The sequence below is a fragment of the Rhizophagus irregularis genome, chromosome 28, assembly GCF_026210795.1.
Source record: "Rhizophagus irregularis chromosome 28, complete sequence".
In the NCBI taxonomy this organism is placed as follows: Eukaryota; Fungi; Glomeromycota; class Glomeromycetes; order Glomerales; family Glomeraceae; genus Rhizophagus; species Rhizophagus irregularis.
The window spans coordinates 2,365,221-2,387,567 of NC_089456.1; the positions used below are offsets into that span (position 1 = coordinate 2,365,221).

Here is a 22,347-nt window from a genome sequence, read left to right on the forward strand (position 1 = left end):
ATGATAGATTTAATTCAATAATGTGGAAAGATAAGTTAGATACTTTAGAAAGGATTGCAAAAGGCCTCTATTCTATTCATAAAAATGGATTAGTTCATCGTGATTTTCATTGTGGTAATATGTTAAAAGATAGTGAGTATACTTATATTACTGATTTAGGATTATGTCGACCAGCAAATGTAAAATCTTTTCAAGATGAGTGTAAACAAGTATATGGAGTATTACCTTATGTAGCGCCTGAAGTTTTAAGAGGAAAAGAATATACTCAAGAAAGTGACATTTATGCATTTGGAATTATTGCATATGAAGTCTGTACAGGACTTCCTCCTTATCATGATATTGCTCATGATAAAATCTTAGCTATTAGCATTTGTCAAGGGCTTAGGCCGAAATCTAATTATAAAATTCCTCAACTAATTTTGGACATAATTAAACAATGTTGGGATGCTGATCCTTTAAAACGTCCTAAAGCAGAAGAATTACATGATTTATTAGGTGATTTAGAAGATGATTTTATTAATGATAATGAAGCCAAAAAGCAAGCTGAAGAAGCAGATAAAATTAATGAGAAGTTTACTTCTACATCATTACCATATAATGGTACCACTCTTTCATATACTACAAATCCTCAAGCAGTTTACACGAGTAGAATTTTAGACTTTAAAAATCTTCCAGAACCAAAAAATGCTGTTGATAACAAAGATGATGATAATTCAATAGGCGGATATTCAGGTAATTAGCAATGAATTAGCTTATTTTATAAAGTGTTCTTGAAATAATTTTAATGTACAACTCTTTTTTTTTATTTTCTAGAATCCATAGAAGCAATAGATTTCACAAATCTCAACCTAGGTACTGATTTATAATAACTTTCTTTTCTTTAGTTTTTTTTATCTATAAGAATGAATTATTAAAGTAAATTATTAATTATTATTGGTAAAATTAAACATGTAGAAAGTAAGAGAGAAAATTTATAAATATTCAGAATATAAATTTCTTTATTTGTATCTATTATTTATTTACTATTTATTTTTTATCACTACAGTATACAGTATGTATTTTATTTGAATATATTTATTATGATTGTAATTTTTTAAATAAAGGTTTTATAAATTAAACAGAAAATAGATAATATCATTATGTATGCGTTATACTGTAAAATCATAAAAGTAATAAATTATATTTTTATACACTTTATGGTCGCATTTTCAATTTAACATTATATAATTCACAGGTCGAAGTAGGCCCATGTACTACAAATTTCTAGTTTTATTTAATAAAGAAAGTCTTAGATAATTATTCATTAATAATTTTAATAAAAAAAATCTTATATTTATTAAAGAAATAATTTATTCGATATTTGCAACCGTCATACAAAAAAAAAAAGGTTTTGCGAATTTTCACTTTCCTCTTAACTAATTATCACACATTTCAATTCTAATTTCATAAAAGGAACATTCATTGTCCGGAGCGTTAGCGAAGGAACATTCTACTGTATTAGTCAGTTTTATGGTAACCCATGCAATTTTCCTTCCTTTTTTTATATTCATTTAATTTTGCTTTTAAATCACCACTTAAATTACGTAAATAAATTATAATTTTGTTTAGGAATTGAAAATGGATTTTCCCATATAATAATGGAATTGCTAAACGACACCATAATCTGTTAACTAAATACATGAATAAAGTCAAAAAATCATTCATAAAATATTTTATAACTTCATATGTTAATTCAAGTAAATCTGAAAATATTTTTGAATATGGCATATTGTAAGCGAAGAGAGAAAAGGGGGAAATATTAGTGTATCAACATTTTAACTATTGTTTCAAACTGTATAATGTTAATTTCCGCACAATTTGTACGGTGTAACATTTTCAATAATAGGGTGGTGATGAAAATTATAATATCAGATACTTTTTTTTATATAATATTATTAGGATCCCGAACAAATCAAAAATATGAAGAGTTTTAAAGATATGTAGTATTGTTATGTCTTCAGCTATCAAAATAAAACTATCATATGGATAATAATGGATAATACAGTATTAAAAAAATTATCAAATACGCTATCAATAAATGGTAAATTGATCCTATCAAAAAGAAATTATCAAATTATGTATTTCATATCTTATTTAAGTTTGATGAATTGTACATTTGTGAATGAATTGTGAGCATTAGAATGTATTAAAATTGTGCATCGACATAAATTGAATGTTATATGATAAATTGTTTCATACAATTTATCAAAAAAAAAAAAATTAAAATCCATCTAAAAAATATCCATATTCCTGTATCACAATTACTCCCGATATTATCACTTATGTCATGATAGGAGTCTCGGATCAACAAGCTGCAGCAGCAATTTAAAGTATATATAAGGTTTAACCAGTTAGCCGTTCAACAAAATTGTCGATCATTTTCTCATTTCTTTTCTTTTTTTTAAAATTTATAAATTATGGATGATAATAATCTTTTACCAAAATTATTTCAAAATTTACTTGAAATTTTAAATGATGAAGAATATTATGATGTTACTATTGAAGTTGGTAATGATCCTTATATAAAGATATTTCGTGCTCATATGGGTATCTTACATTATCGTTCCACGTATCTACGAAGAATGTTATCAACCAATAAAAAGAATAATGATGGGACTTTAGTTCATATAAAATTACCAAATATTTTACCTGAAATTTTTCAAATAATCTTAAGGTAATAATTAAAATTAAATTAAAATTACAAAATGAATATACTGTATAACAACATATTTAAATTTACACTTTTTTATCTTTTTAGATATATTTATAGTGGAAGAATTTCCTTGGAGGAATATGATACTTTGGATATAATTAAAATCTTGATTGCCGGAAGTGAACTTGGTCTTCAAGAATTAATCACTTATATACAATCCTTCTTGATTAAAACTAAGGCAAATTGGATGGAACAAAATTTTAATTTGATATATCAAACATGCTTTGAGAACAATTCTTTCTTGGAACTTCAAAATTTTTGTGCTAATTTAACCTTCGAAGAGCCAGATAAGATATTCAAATCTTTAAATTTTGCTTCAATTCCAGAAAAACTTTTGATCACAATTATTCAAAGTGATAATCTTCAAATGGAAGAAATTCAAGTATGGAAGTATGTGCTTAAATGGGGACTTGCTCAAAACCCAGAACTTTCTTCGGATCCTTCAAATTTTTCAAAAGAAGATTTTAATACTTTGAAAAATAGTTTACATAATTGTATTCCGTTTATTAGATTCTATAATTTAACTTCTGATGAATTTTCAAAAGAAATATTACCTTATAAAAAAGTTTTTCCAAAAGAATTATATAAAGATTTATTAAAATATTTTTTGGATTCTAACAATCAATCAATTAAACAATCAAAAACTCGTATGACTGCTAAAGAAAAATAATATTGATTCCAAAATCATTACAACTCAACATGCTGAATTAATCTCGAAATGGATCGATAGATTAAAAATTACGGATGAGATAAAAACTGCGTACAAATTCAATTTGTTACTGCGTGGATCTCGTGATGGATTTACAGCTGAAAAATTTCATAAAATCTGTGATAATCAGTCTAATACTATAACAATTGTTAAAGTGAAAGATAGTACTGAAATTCTTGGGGGATATAATCCAATTGAATGGAAATCTAATAACGATGGTAATTTTGGCACTACTAACGATAGTTTTATATTTTCTTTTAAGAGTGATGATATTAAAAGACATATTTTAAGTCGCGTGAAAAATGAAAAATATGCTATATACTGCTATAGTCATATTTGTTTGGTATTTGGTTATTTTAACCTTTATTTAGTTGGGAGCATTGGGCGTTGTGATAATAATTATTACGAAAAGCAAATCAGAGAATCTACTGAATATTTTTCTGTGGAAGAATATGAAGTATTTCAAATTCTAAATTAAAACCAATTTTGCAATAGTGGATATTAATTTTTTTTCTTTTTATTGTTTACTATTCGTTTTATTACCGTATTCACCATATTTATATAAATTGATTGAAATGTATTAAATATAAAATTAATTAATCACTTTACTTAGATATGATCTTTTCTACTTATCTTTATCAAGCTTAGAATGCTAACTTGTTTACTTTACAAAATCCCTGATTTAGCCAGAAATTTACATTCATAAATGATTAATTTTGATTAAAATTTTTCTATAAATAATGTTATAATGTTTTAAACAAAAAAAATATATAGTATATTTAGTGCTTCGATCCGGATGAAAACTTGAATATTTTCATGTGAAGATTATGGCTGAGAAAGATTATGAATTTCAGATTTAAACAAACTATAATTTAAACCAACATTAAAGTATTATTATCCCAAAAATTTATACTAATTCTGGCCAAACTCATAGTGCCAGCGAAATTTAATGAAATTCAATCCGGATGAAAATCCGGATAAAACCGCTACGGATCGAAGCACTAAGTATATTTTCCAAACACATTAGATTAAAATTCTAAAAATCTTATTAATAATTGAATTAAGTTCATCATATGGAAAATTGAAATGTTGCTATTTTAGAGATTATTATCTGAACCTCATGCTCGATCTGTCATTTTTTGTATATATAAGAAATAATGATAAAGATCATCTGACGGATAGTTTTTGGATTGAACAAAATATTATATATTATTATTCAATAATGTAAAATTTATTTTCATAATATTATTATTTTTGAATAATAATTATTATTGTAATGGTTAAAAATTTTTATTATAAATTTATTATTGATAATTTATATATTTAATAATTTTAATTACTTTATTATATAATTATTTAAATTACAAACTAAGAATCTTGTAATCAGGGTTGGGAAATGTATTGTACTGAGTTTTTTTAGTACAAGTACGTTTTTATATAAATTGTAGAGGTATTTTTAATCATATATACCCTGTTTTAAATGGTCCAATGATTTGATTTTGATGAAATTAAGCTCATTAGATTCGTGGAATTTAATAGTAGTTATTTTATCATGAATGGATCAATATTGACAGAGTTAGCATTTAAAGCTTTATATATAAATTATTAAATATATGGTATTTAAAATTTAAGTACAATGTACTAACTGTACTGTACTGTACTATTAAGTTGCTTTAAAAAGAAATCTTAATTATTTAAGAACTTACCATCAGGAATTTCCAGTTCATCTTGTTCTTTTGAATAAAGATTTGGATTATTAACTATTTCTTAATCATCTATAAGAAAATAAATATACTTAAAATAGTATAAGGATTATTTGTTATTATGTAAAATTTTCACCTACCATCGACATTTGGAGTTATTTCTTTTTCATTGTCTAAATTTAAATAGAAGTCGCGTTTAATAAATAAATGAAATTGATATAATAATGAATTTTATTTGTTGGTAATTTATTACTATTCTTACCATTTGAATTTATTCAACTTTATAAATAATTTAGATAATTTTTTATTACTATCTAAAATTTAAGATATTGATTTAATATAAAAATTCAAACTTGATTTGGCAATAATTAAAATACATTACCTCTAAAAATGGTAACTATTTTTGATGACTATTCTGCTTATTTGATTTAATAAAATTGTTAACTAAAATGTGTGATTTTAACATTCCTAACAGTAGTAAGTATTTATTAACATTACAGCGTTGAATTATCATATAATGATGTTTAATAATTGATATTTAATTTACTATGAAACGCTGTTAGTAGTAAAATAAAGTAAATTAATTATAGTAACCAAAAAAAATAGTAGAAATTATTATTTATACAGTTACACCTTCTTGTTCTTCTATTATAATAAAAGACAACATTAATAAAATATTATAAAATAAATACATTTGTTAATAAAATATTATGCACTTATACCTTCTGTTGCATTTCTTGGTTCAGGTAGATTTTCAAAGTTGTGAATTTTACTTGTAAATAATCTGATACTCGTATAATTTTCTTCTACTTTATTCATTTCTAAATCATCAATTTCTGATCTGAGTAATTAATCTGACATATTTTGATAATCTAAATAAATTTTTTTCATTTTTTTCCCAGCATTCCAACATTCTTTCATTAAATTTTTATATTCTAATGGAGTTCCTGGCACAATTTTTGGCCTTATACCGTTAATAATATTCATTACAATATCATTTTCATGTTCATAATTTATAAATGGTGTTTGTCCAGATGACATTTCCCTCATCTGATGTACATCGTGATTTTTCCACATTATATAAATCGTTGATTAATTATTCCTTGTAAATATTCTTTACATAATTATAAAAAGCATAAAAAGAGATCAATATATTTTGAAGTTAATTATCACATAATTTTTCACATAGTATAATATGTACAATTTTTATTTATTGTCATGTCTTATAATTAATATACAACTTAACTTTACTCTTTATCATTTCGCATAAAAAATGTTAAGATATAGTTTGAATATTACTTAATGTACTTAATGTTATTTAGGATAAAACATGTAGAAATATCTTCTATCAAAATTCTTTAAACTCAGTTATAAATGATATAAATGATGATAGCTTATAATTCGTTGCATAATTCATTAAATATTCAGTCCTAATCTTTAACATTATGAATAAACTTTTTTGATTTACTTATAATCAAAATTGTAGCATGTCCGTGTATTTTAATTAATCTTCAGATTTTATAAATTTATATTAATACCCACTGCTTTTTAGTTATCAATTAATAAATTTTGTCTATGAAACTTTAATTTTATTTGATAAAATAAAATTTGTTCTCTCTATCAGTTATGTTTATTCAAATGAAATGAGAAATTAAATTAAGTCTTACATAAATTATTTATTAGTGAAGTTACTAAGAGTTATGTAGATTTACAATATTCATATAAAATACTAATACTAATATATGTTGATTTATGTAAAAAACTTTTAAGACTTGATAAATCTTTCAATAGACAATTTTTTGAAAAAATAAAAACATCAACAGTGCGTTTTTACTGTTATCTTAATTGTTGTCATATTTATAAAATTGAAAAAAAGTCAGGTCAGAAAGTAATATTCATGACGCGTTAATGAGATCCAATTTTGTAAAAGGATCGGAAATAGGAAAATTGCATTTATTTTTTAAATTTCCAAATTCTATCTTGGCAAATTACTATACATATAACTTCTAGAGTGAATTAACATTCTTTACATAAAATATTAGTGATTATAACGAAATTTTAACAATTTTTGTTTGAGTTAAATTTCGATGACAAATATTTTTATTTGGATACATTATAGTTTGAAAATATTATATTGGAAAAGTAATAATCAAACTCGTAAAAAGTTTAACCTATTTAATTTTTATTAAAAAATCTACAATTTTGGTAATAGTAAACAGTTAAATAATGGATCTGTAGATGCATAAGAACCAATTGGTTATATAAATTTTTTTATTATAAAAAAAAGCTAAAATTAAAAAACTTAAATTTACCTAAAATCGCATGAATTGAATCACTGGTTGCTAAATAAACGTTGATATCTCGCTCGATTGCATTTGAATAATCTTTGATTCCTAAAAAGTGTAAATTCTAACCTTTTAAATGAATATAAAATAAAATGTGTGACGCTGAACGTGAAATTCATTACGGAAATTCGAATTATATTTCTTATCAACAATTATTTTCACAGAAAAATCTTGAATTCTTTCTATTTAACTTTAAATGGCTTTATTGGCTAGTATTTAAAGCCTTTAATAAATGTAACTAATAGGACAATCCTTGCAAAATAAAATAAAGCTTATTTATTTCGATTTAGACATATTCTTATAAAAAAAATAAATATAAAAAAATGAATAAAAAAATGTTTAATATAAAATGTTAATATATTTTCCCATTTTTTTTTGTTTACTACTTAAAAAAAATGTTAAAATATAAACCACTCAATTTCTTAGTAATTTACCCAGCATAGCTTGCTAAATTTTTATCAAATGTCCTGGAATAACACTATAACATCATCCTTGATCTCACTACCAAGTTCACAATAAAAAAATGGATAAATTATTATAGTTATTTACATTTTAAATATTTTCATTTAAAGTAAATGTTTAATTGTATCAAGTTTAGTAAAATCCATTCTTAATGAATCTAAAATATTAGCTGTTAGCAACTTATCTGTTATTATAACAAATCATATATGTTTACATGAATATTCATTATTATCAGCATTTTTTGGTTCTGGAAGATTTTCAAAATCTAGAAGCCTACTCGTATAAATTGCCTGCTGAGGATGTGTTGTATATAAGAGATTATTGGTAGATGATAATGGAGATTGAACTGTTGAAGATGACTTTTTATTAATTTCATCTGCTTCTTTAATTGGCTTATTGATCACAATATCTACATTATGATTAATATATAATTTATTTATTGATATACTTAATTCACCTGCATTAAGTCGTTTTAAAGGGTCTGCATCCCAACATTAATTAATAATGTCAAAAATTAATTGAGGAATCCTATAATTAGATTTTGGCCTCAACCCTTCACAAATTTTCATTGCTAAGAATTCATCATGAGCTATGTCATAATAAGGAGGCAATCCTGTACAAATTTCATATGCAATAATTCCAAATCCATAAATATCACTTGCTTGTGTATATTCCTTTCCTCTTAAAACTTCTGGAGCTACATAAGTAATACTCAATATATTTTTTTTATTACTATCTTGAAAAGTCTTTACAAAAGCGTGTCGATCAGAATCGCTTAGTATATTTCCACAATGAAAATCTTGATGAATTAATAAATATCTTTAAGACCAAGTGCAATACAAAATAATCTCCACAACTTTCGATCCCAATCAAGTAAAATGAAGTTGTTATTTAAATGTGGTCTTAAGCTATCATATTTTAAATGTATCTACCATCATAAAATTATTTGTTTTGGATTTTTGGCAATACCAAAACAACGGACCACACAATTAGTAGAATATACTAAAATATTTTATTCAACCTTAAAAGGAAACCTTGCCAACTTCACATAAAATAAATAAATAAATAAAAAATAATAAAAGAAGATTAAAGAAAATTATATAGGCCAAAATTTTGATAAAAAGAATATACATATGAATCTATTTGATGAAGGTGAGAAAAAATTGAGAAACAGCTTAATAACATGGAATGATAAAAGTAGAAAGGTGATTTTTGCAGAAGATAAAAAGAAATCACAGAGCAAAAAATATAGAAGAATAGGTTATCATATGATTAGGGGATGGCCAGAAATGACGTAATTTAAATTTTAGGATTTTTGACCCCCCCCCTCCCTATGTCATCATTCATTTTAGGAAATGTAAAATTAAAACACAATTCTGGCTAGAATTATATTAACTACAAGTGTCTAAAAATGAAAGGTGTGTAACATCATCATGGTCTTAACCCCCCTCCCCCTGATTATTGGTTTCAGAAATATTTTAAGTTATCCGAAAACTGGCAATCCGGATGGATCTGACGAAATCCGGTTCAAACCGCGGATTTCATCCGGATTTTTGATTTAATCCGGATCAATCCAGATCAATTTGTACACAGATCGAAGCACTACATATGATAATTTTTGATGCAGAAGAAAAGAAAGAAGAAAATTTGCCACGTTTAGTCGAATGTCAAGGATGAAAGAAATATAGGTAAAAAGTTAGATAAAGATGATGGAAAAAAGGAATGTTTAATACATATAAAAATGAAGAAAGTAGGATTCATAAAAAAAGGAATGAAGAAGGATGGATGAAACGATGAGAAATATAAGAATGAAAAACGAAGTTTTGAAAAATTATATAATAGAAGAAGAAAGAGATAAGAATTATAATAAAAGAATCGATATGATTGATGAAATTTTAAAAGAAAATCAAAATTTTATTGATATATTAAGTACAGTATAAGGGAATCAGTAGAAGGAGATAAGAGGAAAGGAGTTTATTTGATAATAGCGTGCGTAAAAGGGAAAATAAAGATATCTGAAAAAGGAATTAGAATATTTGGTGAGTTGGGTGATAAGAGATAGTGATTTTATTGGAAAAAATGGGACAAGATTTAGTGCGAAATTTGAAGTTACGAAAGAGAATGAATTTAAGATTTTATTAAGATGTTTATTAATAGGTATAATTTTAATAGAAAAAGGTAGCGATGTTCTGTTGGGAATTGATGAAAAAGTTAGGAGATGTTTAGAAAATTTTATGAAAAATTTAAGTAATAGGAAAAGGATAGACGAAGATTATTATTTAGAAATGTTGGCGATTGAAAAATTTTTACAGGATGAGGATATGAAATTGGATATTTTAGGACATTCAGAATTAGAAAATATATTAGAAGAAAAGAGAGAAATGGGAAAATTTTTATTGTAGATGAAGAAAAGTAATTTGGAAACATACGAAATAGAAGTGATAGATGAAGGTTTAACGATAGGGTTAAAACGCTGAATTTTATTAATAATAAAAATAAATTTACTTTCCGGCAGTGTAGTGAAGAAGATACAAAGAAGAGGTCATATAAAATTGTAAATTTGTTAAAAGAATTACCGACTTATGAAGTTCTATATAAAAGAAATAAAAGAAATAATAATGAAACATGTCCAAGATGCAATAATGAAATAGAAGATTGGTTTCATATTTGGAAATGCGAAAGAAATGAAGCCACGATAGAAGAAATTTTATGAGACAATATTTGAGTACGAAGAAAAAATTAATATTAGAAGATAAAAAGAAGAATTGGAGATACCACGTGTTATTCTACTTTTTCATCATGCTGATATTTTTTTATTAAGCTATAAATAAACTGCCATTGCATAATTATTATCGATATTTTTGATGTTAATTGTATTTATAAGATGATCATTGGCGGCTGCAGAATAACAGTTATTTGATAGGAGTGTTAAAATATCATCCGAACTGCTTCGCAGTTCGGTGATATTCTAATCCCCCTATCAAATAACGAATACATATATTAATTTGTGAAATAATGATGCATCAATCAGATATTTTATTAGGATTTAATAGAATATGGGAACTTTTGAGAGGAGTTTATAATAGAAAATTTGACGAGATATCGAATACAAGGCTCTAATTGGAGATTTGTGGGGATTTTGTTATGGAAAATATATAGAGAATTTTCAAGAAAAATCGAAAAAACAAATGAAAATAGTTTAAACATAAACGAAAAAAATACAGAAAAATTAGTAAAATTAGCAACAAGAGATAGTTTATTAGGGATGTAACCAATGATAGACCTTTTAAGAATACTTGGGGAACGAAAGTTAAATTGTAGTTAGAATAATTAGATTATGATTATATAGTTATATATCTAGTATAGTAATTAGATAGATTGGTTAGTTATAGGTTTTTTTTTAAAAAAAAAAGAAAAAGAAAAAAATAATAAATAATAAATGAGAATCTAAGAAAAAAAAAGAACCGAATAATTTTTTGCGCATTATACGTTTTGTTTAATAACTAGAGGATTTGATGTATGGTGACCAGTTAAGAACCTTTTTTAAATGGACTTTTATTATTTATAAATTTTATTTGTTAATTGTTAAATAATGAAAACACAGTAAAAAAAAAGAATTGGCGTTTTTAATAAGAATATATTGTTTTTTTTTTGCTTTACATTAAAACTTATATTTTTAAGTTTTAACGATCGTCAATGATTTGCGTTTGCTTTTATATAGACAATATCAGATATTTATTAATAAAGTTGGATTTCATTATAAATTAAAAAAAATATCTCTTGTAAAACATTAATAAATATTTAAGGAAATAAGGTTGCCTATAGTAAGTTGCAATTTTAAACAATGATTTCGAACGAGCTATTCTCAAATACAGTATACAAGTCATGTATTGGAACCATGTATGCAGTTGGCGTTATCTAAAAAAAAAGACAATACATAATTATGTTTTTACATAATGTCTGTCTTTGTAATGACGAAATTAGAACAAAAATGTACATTATAGGATGATCTTTCAGGTGTAAGCACTTATTATATCACATGTTAGACCATGGTATTTTATTCCTAACCTAATATGGGTTAGGAATCAGTGGAGATTATCATTATCATTCCGAACAATCTTACAATTAATAGCGGTCAAAACCTGTTCTTACAACTAATGACTAACGACAAACATAAAAATCGGTAGTACAATCGAATTTTATATAAGAGCGTTAAAGAAAAAAATAAAAACGGTTTTTTTTTTAAAAAAAAAATGTCGATAACCGAAGAACAAAACAAAGATTTCAATTACGTTGATTGGATAAGAAAAGCAATTGAGAATAATTTTATTACATACTATGATCATAACGAATTTAAAAATAAAAAAAAAATTGAAAATAGTAATAATTCGGTCGGAAAAATATTTAAAGCAAACTGGAATAACACTAATACTAATTTGGTCGTGAAAACATCGTACGAATTGGACGCTGAAAAAATTGTAAATGAGGTATTTAAAATTTTAATATATTTCATATAATTAATAATTTCACAAAAATCTTATTTATCAAATATATATAAATAACAGCTCAAAGCGCAGCAAGAAGTTAATTTTCATAAAAATATTTTACAAATTTATGGAATTTCAAAATTAGACAATCAGTATTCATTAGTGTTAGAGTACGCGGATGATGGATCATTATATTCTTATTTGAAGAAAAGTTTCACTAAACTTGGATGGGATGATAAATATTGTTTAGCGTTACAACTCGCAAATGCTATAGACTTTATTCATAGTAAAGGTATAATCCACTCTAATCTGGTACGTATTAATTATTTAAAATATTTCTTCTTATCGTTACATGAATCAACGATTATTCATTTGTTTATATATATTTTTAGCATGCGCAAAATGTACTGGTACATAAAAATATCATTAAGATTGCAGATTTTGGCTTATTTAAAAGGGTGAATGAAATATCAAATTACTCCAATAAAGTATTAGATTTTCTTCCTTATTTAGATCCAAAAAACTTTAATGATGCATTTAATATCAAATGTGAAAGTCAACCCCATATAATGAATTTTAAATCAGACATTTATAGTATAGGAGTTCTTTTCTGGTTATTGTCAAGCGGACGTAGACCTTTTTATGATGAAGGTACACAATATGATATAAGTTTAGCCATGGATATAGTAAATGGAAAAAGAGAAGAGATCATAGAGGACACACCTGTTGAATATAGTGATATATATACAGGTACGTATCATCACAGTGGAATGGGTGGGATGATTTACATGACAATTAATGATGTAAAATTCTATTTTTAGCGTGTTGGTCAGATGATCTTGATGAAAGACCATCTATTCAAATAGTAGTTTCATATCTTAAATCAATAATTGATTATTCTGCAAATGAAATTGAGATGAATGATTATGATGATTTATCTATATACGACAACTTTTCAAAAATTATGATAGATGATGACTTCAGTTTAAACACGTTTGATTATGTAAAAAACAATTTATTAATACTTAATTTAACTGATTCAACTAATAATGTTGAAAAAATTGTTGATAAATTAATTAATCATTTGATTAGAGTTCATGATGAATTGTGTTATTTTCCTATCGAAACAAGAGAAATCATCAATCAAAATATTCAAGATATTGATAAGTTTTTAAAAATTAAAATTTTCGATTGGCTTATTAGAAATAAAACATCATCAAAATATATTTTTTTTCGTGGCTTTCTTTATTATAATGGAATCATTATTATAGAGAAAGATGAATATAAAGCATTTAAATTGTTTTTAAAAGCATCAAAAGATAATTATCCTATTGCTCAATTCTATTTAGGTAAATTGTATAAAGATCCTAAAAAAGCCTTTTATTGGTATCAAAAATCGGCAGAAAATGGAAGTAAACTTGCACAATTTTATTTAGGTAAATGTTATGAAAATGGAAATGGTATTGAAAAAGATAATTTTAAAGCATTCAAATGTTATGAAAAAGCAGCAATAAGTGGAAATAAAATTTTACAATTTAATTTAGGTAGATGTTATTTATGTGGTATAGGTATAGAAAAAGATTATGATAAATCAATTGAATGGTTTGAAAAATCAGCTAGACAAGGGTATATTATTACTCAACTTGGACTTGGAATATTATATGAAAAAGAGAAAAAAGATTTTGAAAACTCATTTTATTGGACTGAAAGAGCAATAAAAAAAGGAAGAAAATTTGAACAATCTCATATAGGTACATATTATGATAATTGTTTGAGTGCTCAGAAGGAGGATTTTGAACCATTTGAATTATTTGAAAGATCGGCCAAACAAGGATGTTACAGTGCAATATATATATTAGGACATTTATATTTAAAAGGAATAGGTTCTGAAAAACAATTAAAAGAATCAGTTCATTTGATTGAAAAAGAGGCAATAAAAGGAAATAAACACGCGCAATTATATTTAGGAAGATTTTATGAAGAAGGAATTATTGTTGAGAAAAGTTGTGTTGAAGCATTTAAGTGGTACAAAAATGCAGCGAATGATGGAAATAAATATGCTCAATTAATTTTAGGATTTTATTTTGAAAAAGGAGGGTCTGGATTTGTAGAAAAGGATATAAAAAAAGCGGTATGGTGGTATGAAAAGTCAGCTGAACAAGAATATTCTTATGCACAATGTTGTTTAGGATATTTATACGAAAAAGGTGAAGAAATTGATCGAGATTCAAGAAAAGCCATTTATTGGTATAAAAAAGCAGCAGAAAATGGATATGAATCTGCGTATTATCTTTTAGCTAAATTTTATGAGGTCGTTGAAAAAAATGAAGCTGAAGCATTTAAACATATTAAATATTATATTGAAAAAGGTTACTTGAAAGGAATATATGTACTATTAGGATATTATAAAAGAGGAATCGGAACTGATATTGATAAAGAAAAGGCAGCTAATTTATTTAAAATTGCTTCTAAAATAAAAAAACTGACACAATAAGCTAATTTATAATTTAGTACATTCTCGCATTTTCTAGTAATTCAAGGAAATCAATTAATTAAATTGAGATTTCTCTTAAATCTCCTTGTATTACTAATTTTTAAATTATTATGTAATAAATAAATAAATAAATAAAGATTATCCGGTATTTTATAATTGATGATTGACAAAATATCATGTGCATCAGGTAAAGTTTAAAAAAGTTTAATGGTTACATCAGATAAATCACTTATTTGGCACTTCAAGCCGAATAACTATTAAATCTTGTTGCAGACTTGAGATGTCTTAATTATTTGAGTTACAAACTGAAGTAGTTATGTAAATGATATTACGAAAGCTAATCATGTACTGCCTCATCAAATGCAAACAACTGTAAAGAATTTTCGAGGAAAGATCTACGTAGCATTTTGGTTTAGTTTATATTTCGGCTTAAAAATGTTTTTAAGTTGCCATCGCTTATTAATAGTAGCGGTCTTTTATTAATTTATTTTGGCAGTTTTAGTAATTAGATTATTTTATTAATTACATGATTATATGATAGATAAAATTATAAAATGCGAGAAACTTACTATATAGTGTATTAAACGTTATATTAATGTCTGAAAATATTGAATAATCTTGAAGAAATTTACAAAATTTATGAGAAACAAGTTCTTAATCAAGAATTCTGATCATGTCCTGATTATAATAAATCAAATACTGTATATATTGGGATTGGTGCCAAAATTGCAATTCTAAACGACTTCGAAAGGTAAGGTTTTCGAAAAATGGGCTTGCGGAAATAAATTTATAGATAAATTTATACAGAAGCTCAATTAAAAGCTAGAAATCAGAAGAAAATTATAGAATGGTTTCCATGCAATAATTTAAGAAATGTATATTACCTTGCCTTAAGACTATTTGGTTGGGTTCTTTGAAATCATGGGGTACAATACATTATCAAAAGTAGGAATGCCAGAGATCATTTCTCACGTTATAATATTCAATATATCCTTAAATGTTTGTCAAGGATTAAGAACAAAAATTGGGAAGAATTGAAATTTATGAAGTCATGGAGAATAATTACTTGGAATTAATAAAAAGATGTGGATTCTGATCTTGTTAAAAGACCAACTGCTGAAGAATTATAATGAAATGTTATAGACTCTTTTACCGGGTAAAATAATAAATCTGTTTAGAAAGACAATTTTTTAATGAAAATTATAATTTGTTAAATTTAATAAATACTATCTAATTCCTCTTTTTTTACGTGAAATGAAATTTTAAACGAAAAATCATCCGTTGTCTTGTTATTTTATAAATTTTTATTTTATTTTTTATTTTATTTTCAACGTGAACAAAGTTATAGTACAAATTACATAGAAATCATATGCTAGTAATTCAAAAAAAACTGCAAACCAAAACCGCATAATAGCGATAATTACATTTAGTTACATTATTAAATATAAATTTTTATATCACTAGACCAATATCACATGATAAGAAAAATATTAGAAGATTTTAATAAAAATTAATAATAATATCTAATTTAACGCAAAATTTTCTAATTTTTATGGTGCACACTGCAGGGTTCACGATCCGGCTGGTTTCTTCCCAATTGCATCCAAGGTTATAGCCTGAAAGGAGTCCTACTTAGTTATTCTTGTAACTAATCTCTTTAATTTCTTAAAATTTGTATGGCATGCTCAAGAAGAAACAAGAAAGTGTATGAATGCATTAATATTTATTATATGTATTAATGCAATTATGTTATAATTGTGATTATGTTATAATTACACGATTAATTGCCATGAATTGTGCATCAATATCGGGATTATCACCCCGAAATTCGATATAATTTGCCCATTACAGTTACAACATCATGTCATGTACAAAGTAATTTACCTTAATTAATTTATGAAGTTTAAGATTTCAGAATGATTTTTCAACCTTACATTCATGCATTTTAGTTAGAAATTATAATTAATTTTTGACATGTATGATTCACCTTTAAATGAATTAATTCACCATATATTTACTTATAGTAAGCATAATACGCATAATATATGTGTGAATTATGATGATGGATCGCCAAATTTTAGAATAAAGAATTTTCGGACTTTTCGATTGATAAATTGTTATATAATAAAAATTTCATAATAATCTTAATAATCTTAATTATAAATAAATATTTTATTTGAAATAAGTAAATTTATAAGCACCTTTATACAAAAAAAAAATATTCCTATCTGATATTTTTAAATTACTAGACAATTAATTAATAAAATCACTTATGCAAATCTCTGAGCTTTCATAACTTTGCACTTTAATATTATACAATTCAAATTCCTTTACTTCATCTTTTAATGAAAACAATTCCTTAATCTTATCAAAAGAAGAATAAATTGCCAAATACTTTGCTCTTTTCTTTTTCATGATATATTTTTTTATACAGGGTAAAATATCTTGACCTTCATTGTTACAGATCAATAATTTCTTAATAAAAGTATCTTTAGAATTTTTTAGAAATATTTCGAAATCATTTGCTTTAATGTGAAGAAGACATAAACATAAATATTCTAATTTAGAAGGAAGGATTTGTCCTAAATTTTGTAATACGATTGAACTACACTCAGTTTCAGCAGTATTATCATACCATATATAAATTGTAAGATAATTAAGATTTTGTTTAATATTTTCAATTAAATTTAATACTTGATAAGTAAGAATCTGACTTCCAAACCCACAAAAATCAAGAAATTTAATATTTTTACAATATTTTATAAATAATTCTACTAATTGTTGTTTTAATACTAGTGATAGATTAAAATTAGAACTAAACCCAACATTTTCTAAATAATCGCCAGATTTTTGTAATAATAATTGGAATGATTCAATTTGTGATATTTCACTTATAAATAAAGATTTCAATTTAAATGGTTTAGTTAAATTAATAATTTGTTGAGTAAAACTAGTATTTAAAGAAGAACAATGAAAGATATGAACAGATTCTAAAACATTCAATTGTTCAAATACTTTATCAAGATTAATTATATCTTTAAAATTAGTACCATAGAAAGTAATTGTATTTAAGGTATTTGAACAGTTATATTCTTTTAATAATAATAATGATTGATATAAAGATAGATAATAATCCCCTATCATAATTTTCTTAAGATTTTGATGTGAATGAATTAGAGGTAATATACGATTTCTTACCGTATTTTCATTATAATTATTGATATAAAGTTTCAAATTTATAATACTGTGAATAAAATTTGTACTTTGTAAAATTGATTCAAGAATCTTATCGAAAAATGAGTTATAATAATCACATGAGATCTCAATTTCAAGGGTATGCAAATTTACTTCATTTTCAATAAATATTGTTAACAATAATACATATACATCACCTAATCTATTATAAGATCTTGAATAATATTTCAACCATTTCTCAACAAAAAAAATAAAATTATGTGTATTCAAATATTTTAAAAACTTAGGATAATTAAACAGTGTATTCGAAGGTAACGAATTATCAATAATTTTAAATTCATTTAATTTCGTTTTAAGATCATCATTCAAATTATGTAAGTAAATTTCAATAAAATTATAGTTTTTAGTAAGAATTGAAAAAGGATTTTCCCATAATAATGGAATTGCTAAACGACACCATAATCTGTTAACTAAAATGCATGAATATAAAGTTGAATAATCATTTTGAAAATATTTTATAACTTCATATGTTAATTCAGGTAAATCTCCTGAAAATATTTTTGAACACGACATTTTGGAAAGAGGAAGGCAAGGAATCAAATTTGTCGAACTTAGGTAAATTTATATTTAATTTTCGAGCGGTGATTCTGATATTGTCGCATAATTTGCATCAATTAATTGTGTGTAATATATTATAATAATCAGGCTCAGTTTTAACTAATTATAGCAATCATAACGATAAGTCATTAATTGCACACGAAGTGTCAATACCCAATATTATAATTATGATATATTGACCAGAGTAAAATAATCAGATTTATATGTCTAATTTTAAATAACTTTAACTTTAGTAAGTATATATTATAACTAATATGCATACTTTACTTTATTTGGCAATATTATTATGATTATACCAAAGTATGAGTAAGACCAATTATTCATAAAACTCTTAATTACTCATGATCTATAATTTGTAGGCAGTATGACTCGGATTGACACATTGATGTCAAATGTACAGTTACAGTTACATTTAGTTATTTTATAAATTTTTATTTTTATTTTTTATTTTATTTTCAATGTGAACAAAGTTATAGTACAAATTGCATAGAAACCATATGCTATCGAGAGAAATTCAAAAAAAAAACTGCAAACCAAAAACGCGTAGTTGCATTTCAGTTAGTTACTTTATTAAATATAAATTTCATATCATTAGACTAATATCACATGATAAGAAAAATAATATAAGAGACTGATAATCCTATATTTCAATAAATTAATAATATCTAATTTAGCAATAAAAAAAATAAATAAATAAAATGACCAGACATCATAATAAGAAATAACTTTTAAGTCAAGCAAACATCAGGAAGTTTTTAGATGGGTCGGTCCATGTAATTCCACGTGGGTTTGCTCAGAAATACGTGGAATTCCACACATTCCCAATATTCTACATGGATCCACACCGAATTTCGTGGACTTATGCCGAAAATACCACGTGTTTCGTCACAGGGTATTCGGAAAATACTGGAACTATTTAGATTTCCACATATTTCCACAGTATTTGATGTGGATTTCCATGTGGATTTTAAACGGAAAAAAATTCCTGATGAAGGTAAGGGCTATTGAACATAGGAATAAGTCCAGATAATCCAATATATATTATATATTCCCAGTAAATAGGTTTTGTATAAATTTATACCAAACGGGCTCATTGGCTCGAAATTAGTAGCTCAAATTTATGCAAAAAATAATCCAAATTTAAGCCAATCTAGAGCCAATTATATATGGATGAGCCCATTTGGTACAAATTTATACAAAAACTATTTACTGGGATTGTGAGTATGACAGCAGGGTTAACGATCCGGCTGGTTTTTCCCAATTGCATCCAAGGTTATGTCGAGTCTTACTTAGTTATTTTTGTAACTAATCTCTTTAATTTCTTAAAATTTGTATGGTATGCTCTAGGAGAAATAAGAAAGTGTATGAATGCATTAATATATATTATATATATTAATGCAATTATGTTATAATTATGAATTTGTTATAATTACACAAATAATTGACATGAATTATGCGTCAATATCGCGATATAATTTGCCCATTTCAATTACAACATGTCAAGCACAAAATAATTTATCTGAATTAACTTATGAAGTTTAAGATTTTTCAGAATGATTTTTCAACCTTTAAATACTTTTAGTTAGAAAATATAATTAATTTTTGACATGTATGATTCACCTTTAAATGAATTAATTCACCTATAATATCATATTATAAAATAAAGAATTTTCGAACTTTTCGATTGATAAATTGTTGTATATTAAAAATTTCTTAATAATCTTAATAATAAATAAATAAATATTTTATTTGAAATAAGTAAATTTATAAGCACTTTATACAAAAAAAAAAATATTCCTATCTGATATTTTTAAATTACTACTAATCAATTTCATTTACAAAATCACTTATGCGAATCACTAAGCTATTATAACTTTGTACTTTAATATTATACAATTCAAATTCCTTTACATCATCTTTTAATGAAAACAATTCCTTACTCTTATAACTAGAATTAAATAAAGCAGCTTCAAAAGAAGAATCATTAATTGCCAAATAATTTGCTCTTTTCTTTTTCATGATATATTTTTTTATAGAGGGTAAAATATCTTGACCTTCATTGTTATAGATCAAAAATTTCTTAATAAAAGTATCTTGAGAATTTTTTAGAAATATTTCGAAATCATTTGCATTAATGTGATAAAGACTTAAACATAAATATTCTAATTTAGAAGGAAGGATTTGTCCTAAATTTTGTAATACGATTGAACTACACTCAGTTCCAGTATTATCATACCATATATAAATTGAAAGATAATTAAGATTTTGTTTAATATTTTCAATTAAATTTAATACTTGATAAGTAATCTGACTTTCAAACCCATAAAAATCAAGAAATTTGATATTTTTACAATATTTTATAAATAATTCTAATAATTGTTGTTTTAATACTAGTGATAGATTAAAATTAGAACTAAACCCAACATTTTCTAAATAATCGCCAGATTTTTGTAATAATAATTGGAATGATTCAATTTGTGATATTTCACTTATAAATAAAGATTTCAATTTAAATGGTTTAGTTAAATTAATAATTTGTTGAGTAAAACTAGTATTTAAAGAAGAACAATGAAAGATATGAATAGATTCTAAAACATTTAATTGTTCAAATACTTTATCAAGATTGATTAATCCTTTAAAATTGACATAATAGAAAATGATTGTATTTAAGGTATTTGAACAATTATAATCATTTGATAATAATAATGATTGATATGAAGATAAATAATTATCACCTATTAAAATTTTCTTAAGATTTTGATGTGAATGTATTAGTGGTAATATACGATTTTTAATTACCGTATTTTCATTATAATTACTGATATAAAGTTTCAAATATTTAATATTATGAATAAAATTTGTACTTTGTAAAATTGATTCAAGAATCTTATCGAAACATGTATTATAATAAGTACTTGAGATCTCTATTTCAAGGGTATGCAAATTTACTTCATTTTCAATGAATATTGTAAATAGTAATACACACATATTAATCAACCTTTTAAAATCAGATAAATATAACCTACTTTCGGGATTTGAAGTTCTAATAGCAGTTTCATACCTTTCAACAGAAGAAATAAAATTATATATGTTCAAATATTTTAAAAACCTAGGATAATTGAATAGTGTATTTGATGGTAATGAATTGTCAATAACGTTATTTAACTTCGTTTTTAAATTATCATTTAAATTATGTAGGTAAATTCCAATAAAATTATAATTTCCGGTACGAAAAGAAAAAGGATTTTCCCATAATAATGGAATCGCTAAACGACACCATAATCTGTTAACTAAAATGCATGAATGTAAAGTTGAGAAATCATTTTGAAAATGTTTTATAACTTCATATGTTAATTCAGGTAAGTCTCCTGAAAATACTTTTGAACACGACATGTTACAATTGAAAGTGAAAAGGGAGAGGTATCAAATTTTTATTATTATGTTGAACTGGGTAAATTATATCGATCTTCGGAGTGAAGATTCCGATATTGTCGCACAATCACGTCAATTACCTGTGTGTAACATAATTAGGCGTAATGAACGCTAATTTTAGTAATTAAAAATATGTTCCGAGTACTTTCT

General features: G+C 24.6%; 6 protein-coding genes across 6 annotated transcripts; 3 read left to right on the forward strand and 3 right to left on the reverse strand.

The window, feature by feature from the left end:
* Nucleotides 1–2,410: 2,410 nt before the first annotated feature.
* Nucleotides 2,411–3,964, forward strand: OCT59_019153 (uncharacterized protein). The gene is made up of 2 exons (XM_066135834.1): nt 2,411–2,713; nt 2,798–3,964. The coding sequence occupies exons 1-2, from the start codon at nt 2,457–2,459 to the stop codon at nt 3,420–3,422; spliced, it is 882 nt and encodes a 293-aa protein (XP_066005088.1). The 5' UTR covers nt 2,411–2,456; the 3' UTR covers nt 3,423–3,964.
* A 4,207-nt stretch (nt 3,965–8,171) lies between these two features.
* On the reverse strand, nt 8,172–8,906 carry OCT59_019154 (uncharacterized protein; the record flags this gene model as incomplete). The annotated part of the gene is made up of 3 exons (XM_066135835.1): nt 8,172–8,452; nt 8,531–8,717; nt 8,904–8,906. The coding sequence occupies 3 exons, from the start codon at nt 8,904–8,906 to the stop codon at nt 8,172–8,174; spliced, it is 471 nt and encodes a 156-aa protein (XP_066005089.1).
* Nucleotides 8,907–9,752: 846 nt separating this feature from the next.
* Nucleotides 9,753–10,373, forward strand: OCT59_019155 (uncharacterized protein; the record flags this gene model as incomplete). Its single annotated transcript, XM_066135836.1, has 2 exons — nt 9,753–9,900; nt 10,129–10,373. 2 exons carry the CDS (start codon nt 9,753–9,755, stop codon nt 10,371–10,373), a joined length of 393 nt encoding a protein of 130 aa, XP_066005090.1.
* A 1,826-nt stretch (nt 10,374–12,199) lies between these two features.
* OCT59_019156 (uncharacterized protein) lies at nt 12,200–14,952 on the forward strand (the record flags this gene model as incomplete). The annotated part of the gene is made up of 4 exons (XM_025324757.2): nt 12,200–12,458; nt 12,537–12,770; nt 12,851–13,208; nt 13,280–14,952. Exons 1-4 carry the CDS (start codon nt 12,225–12,227, stop codon nt 14,950–14,952), a joined length of 2,499 nt encoding a protein of 832 aa, XP_025184539.1. The 5' UTR covers nt 12,200–12,224.
* Nucleotides 14,953–17,205: 2,253 nt separating this feature from the next.
* OCT59_019157 (uncharacterized protein) lies at nt 17,206–18,720 on the reverse strand (the record flags this gene model as incomplete). The annotated part of the gene is made up of 1 exon (XM_025324756.1): nt 17,206–18,720. The coding sequence occupies one exon, from the start codon at nt 18,718–18,720 to the stop codon at nt 17,206–17,208; it is 1,515 nt and encodes a 504-aa protein (XP_025184538.1).
* A 1,769-nt stretch (nt 18,721–20,489) lies between these two features.
* Nucleotides 20,490–22,158, reverse strand: OCT59_019158 (uncharacterized protein; the record flags this gene model as incomplete). The annotated part of the gene is made up of 1 exon (XM_025331637.2): nt 20,490–22,158. One exon carries the CDS (start codon nt 22,156–22,158, stop codon nt 20,587–20,589), a length of 1,572 nt encoding a protein of 523 aa, XP_025184537.2. The 3' UTR covers nt 20,490–20,586.
* Nucleotides 22,159–22,347: the final 189 nt, after the last annotated feature.

Coding starts and splice junctions, on each gene's coding strand:
- OCT59_019153 (XM_066135834.1), top strand. CDS start 2,457: ATGGATGATAATAATCTTTTACCAAAATTATTTCAAAATTTACTTGAA. Junction 2,714..2,797: donor ATTTTTCAAATAATCTTAAG/GTAATAATTAAA, acceptor TTATCTTTTTAG/ATATATTTATAGTGGAAGAA.